At 41.2% G+C, this 12,854-nt stretch overlaps 1 protein-coding gene across 3 annotated transcripts in view; it reads left to right on the forward strand.

The window, feature by feature from the left end:
- LOC127443742 (transmembrane protein 154-like) overlaps positions 1-12,854 on the forward strand; it is a 29,321-nt gene that overhangs the window by 3,152 nt on the left and 13,315 nt on the right. For all 3 annotated transcript variants that reach the window (XM_051702599.1, XM_051702600.1, XM_051702601.1), the window contains 3 exons: positions 3,860-3,904; positions 4,952-4,996; positions 5,112-5,312. In XM_051702599.1, coding sequence (XP_051558559.1) covers positions 3,860-3,904; positions 4,952-4,996; positions 5,112-5,312 — 291 coding nt within the window. The remainder of the gene's footprint in view (positions 1-3,859; positions 3,905-4,951; positions 4,997-5,111; positions 5,313-12,854) is intronic.

Below are 12,854 nucleotides of genomic sequence, written 5' to 3' on the forward strand. Positions count from 1 at the left end.
TGGGCCAACACCAGTCTCTCAAATGACTTCATGACCACAGATATCAGGGCGACAGGTCTGTGGTCATTAAGTCCTTGGTTCTTTGGGATGGGGATGATAGTGGAGCATTTGAAGCAGCATGGGACTTCACACTGCTCCAGTGATCTATTGAAGATGGGGGCCAGCTGGTTAGCACAGGATCTAAGACATACAGGTGAAACGCCATCTGGGCCCTGTGCTTTCCTTATCCTTTGTTGTTGAAAGACGCGGCTCACATCATCTTCACAGATCTTAAGTGCAGGTTGAGTAGCAGGAGGGGGGAGGAGGGGGGTTGCAGGAGGTGTTGCTGTTTGTGTGAAGTGAAGGTCTGAACGGGTGTGGGGTGTGAGATTGGGCCTTTCAAATCTACAGTAGAACACATTCAGGTTGTCAGCCAGTTGTTGGTCCACCACAGGGTTGGGGGTAGGAGTCCTGTAATTCATAAGTTGTTTCATGCCACTCCACACTGATGCAGGGTTGTTAGCTGAAAACTTGTTTTTCAGCTTCTCAGAGTATCTTCTTTTAGCCACTCTGATTTCCTTATTCAGTGTGTTCCTGGCCTGATTGTACAAGACTTTATCCCCACCCCTGTAAGCATCCTCTTTGGCCTGATGAAGCTGCTTGAGTTCTGCTGTAAACCATGGTTTGTTGTTGTTAAATGTTAAATAAGTCCTAGTAGGGATGAAACGGACGAACTACATCTCCTCACCTGCAAAAACAAGGACTTTTCAAACTCTGCTGCCTTGTGTTTCACAGAAACCTGGCTGAGTGAAGCCATTCCAAACAGCGCGTTACATCTGCCGGGCTTTCAGCTGTTCAGAGCGGATCACATCGCGGAGTTAACGGGGAAAACGAGAGGCAGTAGAACATGCTTTTACATCAATGAAAGTTGGTGTACAGATGTAACAACATTAAAGAAGATGTGCTGTCCTCATTTGGAAGTGCTCTTCATTAACTGTAAGCCTTTCTACTCGCCGCGGGAGTTTTCCTCGTTTATTCTGGTGAGTGTGTATATCGCGCCAAACACATGTTTGAATGCGGCGCTGCAACAGCTGGCTAATCAAATCACAGACATGGAACAACAAAACCCAGACTCAGTTATTATTATGCTTGGGGATTTTAACAAAGCAATCCTCACACGTGAACTGCCCAAATACAAACAGCACATTACATGCCCAACCAGAGACAGAAATATACTGGATCATTGCTACACAACAATAAAGGATGCATATCGCTCTTTTCCTAGAGCAGCTTTGGGACTATCTGATGACTGTCTGGTTCATCTTCTTCCAACCTACAGACAGAAATTAAAATCTGATAAGCCTGTATTAAGGACTGTAAAGGGATGGACCAACGAAGCAGAGCTGGAACTACAAGCCTGCTTTGACTGCACTGATTGGAGTGTTTTTGAGGCTGCAGACACCAATCTGGACGAGCTCACAGATACTGTTACATCATATATCAGTTTTTGTGAGGATATGTGCATTCCTAGTAGGACTTATTTAACATTTAACAATGACAAACCATGGTTTACAGCGAAACTCAGGCAGCTTCGTCAGGCCAAAGAGGATGCTTACAGAGTTGGTGATAAAGTCTTGTACAATCAGACCAGGAACACATTGAATAAGGGAATCAGAGTGGCTAAAAGAAGATACTCTGAGAAGCTGAAAAACAAGTTTTCAGCTAACAACCCTGCATCAGTGTGGAGTGGCATGAAACAACTTATGAATTATAGGACTCCTGCCCCCAACCCTTTGGTGGACCAACAACTGGCTGACGACCTGAATGTGTTCTACTGTAGATCTGAAAGGCCCAATCTCACACCCCACACCCACTCTGACCTTCACTTCACACAAACACCAACACCTCCTGCAACCCCCCTCCTCCCCCCTCCCGCTACTCAACCTGCACTTAAGATCTGTGAAGATGATGTGAGCCGCGTCTTTCAACAACAAAGGATAAGGAAAGCACAGGGCCCAGATGGCGTTTCACCTGCATGTCTTACCAGCTGGCCCCCATCTTCACACAGATATTCAATAGATCACTGGAGCAGTGTGAAGTCCCATGCTGCTTCAAACATTCCACTATCATCCCCATCCCAAAGAAACCAAAAATCACAGGGCTTAATGACTACAGACCTGTCGCCTTGACGTATTTGGTCATGAAATCATTTAAGAGACTGGTGTTGGCCCACCTGAAGAACATCACTGAACCCTTTCTAGATCCCCTTCAATTTGCTTATCGAGCAAACAGGTCTGTGGATGATGCAGTCAACATGATATTGCATCATATCCTGCAACATCTGGACAGACCAGGGACATATGCAAGTATCCTTTTTGTAGACTTCAGCTTTCAACACCATCATCCCAGCTATACTCCAGAATTACACCAACTCTCTGTTCCCATGTCTATCTGTCAGTGGATTACCAGCTTTCTGACGGACAGGCAGCAGCTTGTGAGACAGAGGAAACTCACTTCCAGCACCTTTACAATCAGCACTGGTGCCTCCCAGGGATGTGTGCTCTCCCCACTACTCTTCTCCCTCTACACCAATGACTGCATCGCCAAGGACCCCTCTGTCAAGCTCCTGAAGTTTGCAGACGACACCACTGTCATCGGCCTCATCCGAGATGACGATGGGTCTGCATACAGAAGGGAGGTTAAACAGCTGGCTGGCTGGTGCAGTCAAAACAACCTTGAGCTGAACACACTCAAAACGGTGGAGATCATTGTGGACTTTAGGAGGAACACCCCAACACTGACCCCCCTCACCATTCTAAACAGCACTGTGGCAGCAGTGGAGTCATTCAGGTTCTTGGGCACTACCATCTCACAGGACCTGAGGTGGGAGACCCACATTGACTCCATTGTGAAAAAGGCCCAGCAGAGGTTGTACTTCCTTCGCCAGCTGAGGAAATTCAACCTGCCACAGGCACCGCTGATACAGTTCTACTCAGCAGTCATTGAGTCTGTCCTCTGCACTTCAATAACTGTGTGATTTGGTTCAGCAACAAAAAGACTTCAGTTGACTACAAAGGACAGTTCGGACTGCTTAGAGGATTATTGGTTGCCCCCTGCCCCCCCTTCAACAACTATACACTTCCAGAGTGAGGAAAAAGGCTGGAAAAATCACTCTGGACCCCACTCACCCTGCCCACTATCTTTTTGAATTGTTGCCTTCTGGCCGATGCTTCAGAGCTCTGAGCACCAGAACCATCAGGCACAGGAACAGTTTTTTCCCTCAGGCTATCCATCTCATGAACAGTTAAATTGCCCCACTGAGCATAACTATGTGCAATACACAGTTTAGTCTTTTTTATATTTATCCAACACATTCAACCTCTTCTGCCATTTCATTCCTCTGAAAAAAAAACAAAAAAACATTTGCACTGTACATAACAGATTTGTATTTACACTGTGCATAACAGATTGTATTAGATTTGCACTACCCATATGTATGTGTGTATGTATGTATGTGTGTGTGTGTCTGCACGTATGTGTATAATTATTTTTTATTTTTTATTTTTTATTATTATCTATGTCTTGCTGCTGTTTTTGTATTGTTTTTGTATTGTTGTACACTGGAAGCTCCCGTCACCAAGACAAATTCCTTGTATGTGTAAGCATACATGGCAATAAAGCTCATTCTGATTCTGATTCTGATTCTGATTCTGATTCTGATAAGATGCGCGAACTTGGATTGAGGTGAGTCACTACGAGGACTTAAGAGTGCATTGGGAATTGGGCATTCCAAACTGGGGAGAAAAAGGGGAGAAAAAAATAGTGTAAATAGTAGTGTAAATGTACTCACCACCACATCTCATAATTATATATTTAACAGCTTTTGCAGAAAATCCCAAAGCAGTTGAAGTTGAAGAAGACCCAGGTAAGAACCAGTGAAGTGGTAATTACATTTATTATATGCACACACACACACACACACACACACACACACATGTTGGTGTGGCTATCCTTACGAGGACTCTCCATAGACATAGTGATTTTTGTACTGTACGAACTATAGATTCTATTCCCTAATCCTAACCCTACCCCTAAACCTAACCTCACAAAAAACTTTCTGCATTTTTACATTTTCAAAAAAACCATAGTTTAGTATGTTTTTTTAAGCAATTTGAATTACGGGTACACTAGAAATGTCCTCATAAACCGCATTTATAGCATAATACCCTTGTAATAACCAGTTTGTTACCTAAAAAAATTTCCTCGTAAACCACCCAACCCCACCCACACACAAACACACACACACACACACACACAAATAGAGGCTAATTGAACTTAAAATCAATCTGCATACCTAACCATGTATCAATGACAATTGTGTAGAAAACATTTTAGAAAACATATACAAAGACATATGGGTAACACTTAACAATAATGCTCCCTTTGTTAAAGGTTTATAAAGCGGTTCATGATTAACAGTTTACAGATGCATTATAAATTATTGATATGCGGTTATAACAACATGCATAAAAGGGTTCATTTTATGCAATACCTACCAAATAGTGAGTAATTTTACCTCACATGTTATAAATGCTAAATAACACTTGTTCAACAGTAGTAACCCTTCCTATTATAGTGAGATTAAAATCCCTCCTTTTAATGTCACTATAATAATATATTTTTGCTGCCTGCAACATATTTTATGAACTGTAACATTTATGTTTTTGATTTACATAAGTATGAATAATTGTGTTAAGCATTTATAACTTGCAAGTTAATATGCTCATTATTTGGCAAATACTGCATGAAAAGTCACCCTTTTTATTCACGTTGTTATACCTGCAATGATTATTAATGCATTTGTTTATGACTTTTTAGTCATTAATGACCCTCTTTATAAACCCTCAAAAAAAGAGAACATTGTTGTTACGTACTTCTGACTGCTGGTTTAAACACATTTACTGTTTTAAAGAGAACCATGACGACGTGGCAGGCTCTGGAGATGGAAGGACCCAGGGTATGTATTACACATTTCACATGCTTGACCCCAAACAGAGATTACCATTTCAAACTCAGTTCATCAGAAGAACTCATCTCTCGCTGGAATGTTGAGCTATTCTACTTATTTACAGCTTCCACTGAATTAGGCTCAGCACGTAGTGACTCAGGTGCTGTTGAGGACATAGAGCCAACTGCTGGGGCTGAACAGACAGAAACAGAGGATCAAAACACAGTCATCATGATCATCATACTCCTGGTCCTCACACTCGTTATCATTTCTGTGATTGTATGTGGAGTCATCATCTACCGTAGAAGGACAACAAAAGATTCTGGTATGTCAGGATATGTTCAGAATAATATACTACTAGACTAATCAGATATACTAATGGTGTCTTTCAGAAACTTGACAGAAGTTAACCAGTTAAATCATACAGTAAGAGGGTGTTTACATTTCTCTGAAAGACACAAATATTTACTTTTCCTGTAGAATTTTCCAGAGGTGAATGAAACTAACCCTAAGTTGTGTGTCCTCTCCAGGTGTTTATGTGATAGCAGCATGTATGTCAGGCTAAAAGTAATGAAAAAAATAAAATAAAAAAATAGCAACACTATGTAACTTTTGGCCCTCTAGCGGTCAAAAAATAAAATTGAATGCGTCTTGCGGAAGAACATTGTTTTGGTAATAACGAAAGTTGTGCTTCGGCTCTGCTCCTCTGCACGGATGAATGTGCTTCGAGGCACATGAATACAGGACATCTAATCAGAGCGAATGGACAAATAAATAACAAAAGAAAGGAAAAGATGGATATCTGAAAACGTGTCATCTGAGCAGATAAGTGTCATATCTTATGCTGTTGTTTTTTTGTTTTTTTTTATTAACATTTTTTATTGATTCAAAGAAAAAAACACAACAGAGAAAAACACAACACATACACACCAAATCAACATTTAACTTTTAACCCTCACTAATATCCCTCCCCAAACACCAACCCCACCCAACCACAAAGAACACCCCCATGGTCACATAAAATAATACACACACACAAAATAAAATAAAAAAATAAAAAATAAAAAATAAAATAAAAAAATAAAAAAAATAAATAAATAAAAAATAAAATATATATATATATATAATAAACATAACTAAACTAAACTTCTCTCTCCTCATCCCTTCCCCGAGAGTCCCCCAAAACCACCAAATACCTACCCCACTTCCTGAAAAACAAGTCCCCAATCACCAGCCTTCTACCTGCCATCTCCTCAAAAGCTGCCACCCTCCCTATCTCCACACACCACTCCGCAAATGGTGGCTCTCCGTCCGACTTCCAGCCCCTTAAAATAATTTGTCTACAATCATCATGCTAGTCAGAACCCAGTTTTTTATATATTTGTCCCCCAAATTTATGACTGCCCCATCGCCCAAAATATAAAGTCAGGGGCAAAGTAAAATTTGAGTGCCCAAAACATCACACAAATAATTGAACCTTTAACCAAAAATCTTGGATCTTAACACACCCCCAAATGACATGGGTTGTGTCTTCAATTTCTGATTGGCATCGCCAGCAGGTAGGTGTGTCTTTAAGACCAAGCCAAAGAAAAATCTTAAATTGCATAAGGCGAACCCTTGCATCTCTAGATGCAGACTTGACATTTTTTAGAATCCTAGTCCACACTCCTTCCTCCAATACCAAGTTCAAATCTTTCTCCCATAATCTCTTGATAGAAGTTAAAGCTCCATCTCCCAGACTATGAATTGGCAGGGAGTAATACACTGATGCCTCATGACCTTTTCCAAAAGCAGTAATCTTGTGTGCTACTCCCAAAAACAATACAGAGCAGGTGGTGCAGCTGTAAATACCTATAAAACTGAGATCTGGGAATCCCAAAATGATGAACCAAATTCTCAAAAGATCTAAACACTCCACTCTCATATAGGTCACCGTGTGTAGTAACCCCCCTGACAATCCACTCTGACCAACAGAAAGGGGACTTGATCATACATAATTTAGGGTTCAGCCATATGCTTGAGGCAACATTTAAATAAATGTTTGAATTAAATACTCTGGACACTCTTGTCCAAATCACGTGCAAATGTGAGATAACGGGGTGTGACTTAACTTCTCCGGTTAGTTTGATAGAAAGGCTTTGCAATGGAGAAATAGGGGCAAGGACATCCTGTTCAATACAAAACCAGGGAGGGGCTCTCTCAGGTGGAAGCGACCAATGAGCCAAATGTCTGAGACTGAATGCATAATAATAAAACAAATTCTTGTGTAGGCCTAGCCCACCTTTGTCAACCGGCCTATGTAACTTGTTGAAATGTAATCTGGGACGTTTACCGTTCCAAATAAAGGACTTCGCTATGCTATCAAATTGCTAGAAATAAGAGAGGGGGACATCTACAGGGAGAGATTATAGCAGGTAGTTGAATTTTGGAATACAATTCATTTTAATAACATTAACCTTCCCAATCATAGATAAATGTTATGAAGCCCACCTACTCACATCACTCGAAAACCTTTTTATTAAAGGGTCAAAATTAACTCTAACTAGATCACACAAATTAGCTGGGAATAGAATGCCCAAATACTTAATGCCCTGTTTGGGCCACTGGAAGGCGCCCAGCTGAAAATCCATTACTGGGTAGTACGCTGTCAGAGCCAAAGCTTCAGATTTAGACCAATTGACTCTGTAACTTGAGAATTTAGAAAAGGAATTAATAATTCTGTGGAGGCAAGGATTAGATCTAGTGGGGTCGGAGATGAATAATAAAATATAATCTGTGTAAAGCAGAAGCTTATGAGCCAGACCCCTGGAAATGGAGTCCAGAGAGTTAAAGTCATTCCTCAGGTGATGGAGCCCTCTGGTGGTAAGCGGGAGGAACAGCAAAGGCGGGATTCATGACACACATGGAGAGAGACAATCCATATTAGCATTTGACATTTTGACATATTAGAAAAAATAGATTGTGTGTCAAAAATAAAATTATAAAGACCACATTCCCCATTAGTGCAACAATCAAACCCCGAACTTTCCCCTGAACCAAACAAACAGAAAACTGAAAACCGTGCGCATTAACCCCGCGCACGACAGCGCCAACTGGCGTCCATCCCTCTAAACTTTGCCGTCGTAAATCAACTTTGGTCGCCAGCGGGTTAACAGATAATTCTCTCTCCGATGACTCCATATAATCGATCCGTTTCTCAACCTCCGACAATCTTGTAACCAACTCAGAGAATTTAGATTCCATCGGTGTAATCGATTGACGTATTACAGTGAGATTCTCCAAGTCAGCAACAACTTTCTTCAGCATCACAGACATGCTCGCTAGTTGCCACTAAATTTCACCATCCAAACTGAGTCCCTGGTCTGCAGACCTGTCTGAGGTATCAGCTTGAGCACGTAAGTGTCTTTTAATATCTCCAGAGCCCAAGGATTTTGAATTATTTGCCATGTTGACTTCAAATAACAGATATGTAGCAGGGTGTATCGAATCTCACTGGATTATAACATAAAAATAATTAAAAACTAGCAAAGTGCTTCTGTTGGTCAGAGTGGATTGTGAGGGGGGTTACTACACTCTGCGATCTGTATGAGAGTGGAGTGTTGAGATCTTTTGAGAATTTGGGTCATCATTTTGGGATTCCCAGATCTCAGTTTTATAGGAATTTACAGCTGCACCACATGCTCTGTATTGTTTTTGGGAGTAGCACACACCCCCCTAAAGCAGCAGATACTTTGGGAGAGGTGATTACTGCTTTTGGAAAAGGTCATGAGGCATCAGCGTATTACTCCCTACTAATTCAGAGTCTGGGGGATTGAGCTTTAACTTCTATCAAGAGATTATGGGAGAAAGATTTGAACTTGGTATTGGAGGAAGGAGTGTGGACTAGGATTCTAAAAAATGTCAAGTCTGCATCTAGAGATGCAAGGGTTCACTTTATACAATTTAAGATTTTACATAGAGTTTATTGGACCCCCTCTAGATTATATAGGCTTGGTCTTAAAGACACATCCACCTGCTGGCGATGCCAATCAGAAGTTGGAGTGTAATGAATGAGGGTGGTATCCCTTCAGCCGACCACCAGAGGGAGCCCTCTCCCGAATACTGACACTGTACCGTTTCTTCTATGGTGACTTCCTGTTTGCATCATATAAATAGCCATGCTTTTCCATTGTTGCTTTGCGAAGTATTGCCAGTTTCACTACCTTACCAAGCATTATTCCCACTGCCTGTTTATTGCCTTCTTGTTATGACCATTGTTCCTGCTTCATTAATTACCAATTCTTGGATTACTATTTTGCTCTGTTTGCCTTGTTGGACTGATTACCTGCTAACAACTACTTTGCCTGCATCAACGATTACGTCTCTGCCTTGTGTCTTGGATTTGTTTGCTGTTTGTTAATAAACTTCCTGCATAGGGATTCTACCTTCGCCTCCATGTCGACTCCCTCACATGGAGACACACCCCATGTCTTTTGGGGGTGTGTTAAGATCCAAGATTTTTGGTTAAAGGTTCAGAATTGTTTGTGTGACGTTTTGGGCACTCAGATTTTACTTTGCCCCAGACTTTTTATTTTGGGTGATGGGGCAGTCATACATTTGGGGGACAAATATATAAAAAATTGGGTTCTTACTAGCATGATTATTGGCAGACAAATTATTTTAAGGGGTTGGAAGTCGGATGGAGCGCCATTATTTCCAGAGTGGTGTGCAGAAATGGGGAGGGTGGCAGCTTTTGAGGAGATGGCAAGTAGAAGGCTGGGGTTTGGGGACTTGTTTTTCTGGAAGTGGGGTAGGTATTTGGTAGTTTTGGGGGACTTTCGGGGAAGGGATGAGGAGAGAGAAGTTTAGTTTAATTATGCATGTTTATTATATATTTTAATTTATTTTTTTTATTTTTTTGTGTGTGTATTATTTTTGTTACCACAGGGATGTTCTTTGTGGTTGGGTGGGGTTGGTGTTTGGGGAAGGATATTAGTGAGGGTTAAAAGTTAAATGTTGATTTGGTGTGTATGTGTTGTGTTTTTCACTGTTGTGTTATTTTCTTTGAATCAATAAATTTTTTTAATTACAACAACAACAACAACAAAAAACTAGCAAAGTGCTCAGAGCTCGTCGTTTACACATCCGCACCTCGCATGGCATCACGTGACTCCCTATGCTGTTGTTTTGACTTATTGGAAACACTGATGTTTTGAAATAAATGACGTTACAAAAGTTAGGCAATGTTTGTTAACACTAGACACAATGATTGCTAGTCTGATAAGGTCAAACGTTGTCAAGTTTTTATAACTGCAGGATATTCTGGCCAAATAGACCATAGTATTAACTAATTTATAGATTGTCATTGTTACCAACCAGTGGTAAACATCTTTTCAAGACTCACATGTCCTTGGCAAGCCTAGGACTAATGGATTTATTTAGATAAATTATTGCCGCTATAAAGAAAAATACACACGTGTGCTAGCAAGTGAAATGTTCTACACCAATTGCAGTATAATTATTGTATTTCACTACACAAAGAACACTACATAACTATACTTAAACCATATCAATAAAATATCACTTTTGGATATTTTTTAACAAAAAAAGTTACATAGTGTATTTTTAAAGGCATATTCCGGGTTCAATACAAGTTTAGCTCAATCGACAGCATTTGTGGCATAATGTTGTTTACCACAATAATTAGTTTCGACTTGTCCCTCCGTTTCTTTAGAAAAGGAAAAATCTGGGTTACAGTGAGGTACTTACAATGGAAGTGAATAGGGCCAATTCTTTGAGGATTTAAAGACAGAAATATGAAGCTAATAATTTTGTAAAAGTTCTTACCTTAATTTTTCTTTTAAAACGTGTGTATTATTTGAGCTGCAAAGTTCTTTAAATTGCCATCATTTTAGGGTTTATGGGGTTTACAGCATTACGTTGTTATGGCAACAAAATTGTAAAATTGGATATAACTTTACACAGAAAAGGTTAGTAAGCAATTTTTTCACACTAAAATCATGTTAACACTTTTGGCTATACTTCTGGATCTGTAATCCCTAAAGTTGTAATTACTGGAAATATCAAGTTGTCTTAATTTAGTATTACTTGAAATGTAAAATATTTAACTTAGTTGAACTTATTTATCTTTAAAAATCCATAGACTTAAGATTTTAAGCATTAAAGGGGTCATGATATGCTCTGTTTTTAAATAATTGTATTATCTTCCCTGAGGTCCACTTATAATGTTATTTTTTTATTATTTATTTTTTTGCACAAAAACAGTCATAATTTAGACATATAAAATAATTTTCCACCCTGTCTCTGGCCCTCTGTCCGAATGCTCGTTTTTAAGCTGCCTGGCCCTTTAAGACTTCAATGTAAACGCCCACTGTTGTGATTGGCTAGCATCGTGCAGCCCATCCAATAGAGACATATTTGAAACGCAATCCAAAGGAAATGAATAAACTCCACAAGACCACAAAATTTATGAAACTAAATTTCAGGATTAATATTGAAACAATTTTAAGGTGAAGGTGTAATGAGGAAGCGGGAGACGGCGAAATCCAACTCAAAAAGGTATTTGACTTTTACAATAAACAAAACTCGCTTTTCAGGTTCATAATTGCGCGCACACACACACACAGCTTTGTGTGTCGCTCTCTCCCCACTGGCATCTGGCTCGCTCTTAAATCCATCTCCAACTCTCACTGCATTGACAAACAGCTGTTAGAGACAATCATTGACAGGTGATGATCCTTACCGTTCTCATCTCCTGATCTCGTGCTCAACCACGCCCCCACCACCACATACCCCCATTGCCTGACTCAGGCCGGGGAGCCATCCAGCCTGCCCAGTACTCCCTCCCCACCATTTCTGGAAATGAAGTCTGCAACAGCCATCTGCGCCTCCGGCCTGTGGGCCACCTCAAACTTAAACGGCTGAAGAGCCAGATACAGATGGGTGAACTGCGCATTGGCATCCTTCATGCGATGGAGCCACTGGAGCTGGGTGTGGTCCGAACAGAGATGAAAGCCCGTCCCAGGAGGTAGTACTGAAGGGTGAGGACTGCCCACTTGATGGCCAGACACTTTTCTCAATGGTGCTGTACCTCGCCTCTTTTGCCGAAAACTTCCGGCTGATGTACAACATCGGTTGTTCCTCCCCCTCGACCACCTGGGACAACACGGCTCCCAATCCCCTGTCTGAAGCATTGACCTGTAAAACAATAGGGAGAACAAAATCAGGAGAATGTAACAACGGTCCACCACAAAGCACAGCTTTCACCTGCATAAAAGCCTGTTGGCACGGCTCCATCCACTGGACCGGGTCTGGGGCTCCCTTTTTAGTGAGATCAGTCAGCAGGCTGGTGATGTCCGAATAATTAGGCACAAACCTTCTATAGTAGCCAGCCAGCCCCAGGAACTGTCTCACCTCCTTCTTGGTCTTGGGTCTTGGGCAGGCCACAATCGCTGTGGTCTTATTAATTTGGAGACGCACTTGCCCGTGGCCCAAGTAGAACCCCAGATACTGTAATTCCACCTGTCCAATTGCGCACTTTTTGGGTTTCCTGTTAGTCCCGCCCTTCGCATCGACCTCAGAATAGCCCTCAGATGCTGCATGTGCAGCTGCCAATCATTACTGTATATAATGATGTCATCCAGATAGGCAGCGGCGTAAGCAGAGTGTGGTCTGAGGACTCTGTCCATAAGGTGCTGAAACGTAGCCTGGGCCCCGAACAAACCGAACGGGAGGGTCACGAATTTGTGTAAAAAAAGGCAGTTTTCTCGCGGGACATTGGCATTAAGGGGATCTGCCAATAACCCGTTGTCAAATCCAGTGTCAATTAAAAGTGAGCCGCGCCCAACCGATCGAGCAGTTTGTCAAC

The sequence above is a fragment of the Myxocyprinus asiaticus genome, chromosome 7 (assembly GCF_019703515.2).
Source record: "Myxocyprinus asiaticus isolate MX2 ecotype Aquarium Trade chromosome 7, UBuf_Myxa_2, whole genome shotgun sequence".
NCBI classification, from domain to species: Eukaryota; Metazoa; Chordata; class Actinopteri; order Cypriniformes; family Catostomidae; genus Myxocyprinus; species Myxocyprinus asiaticus.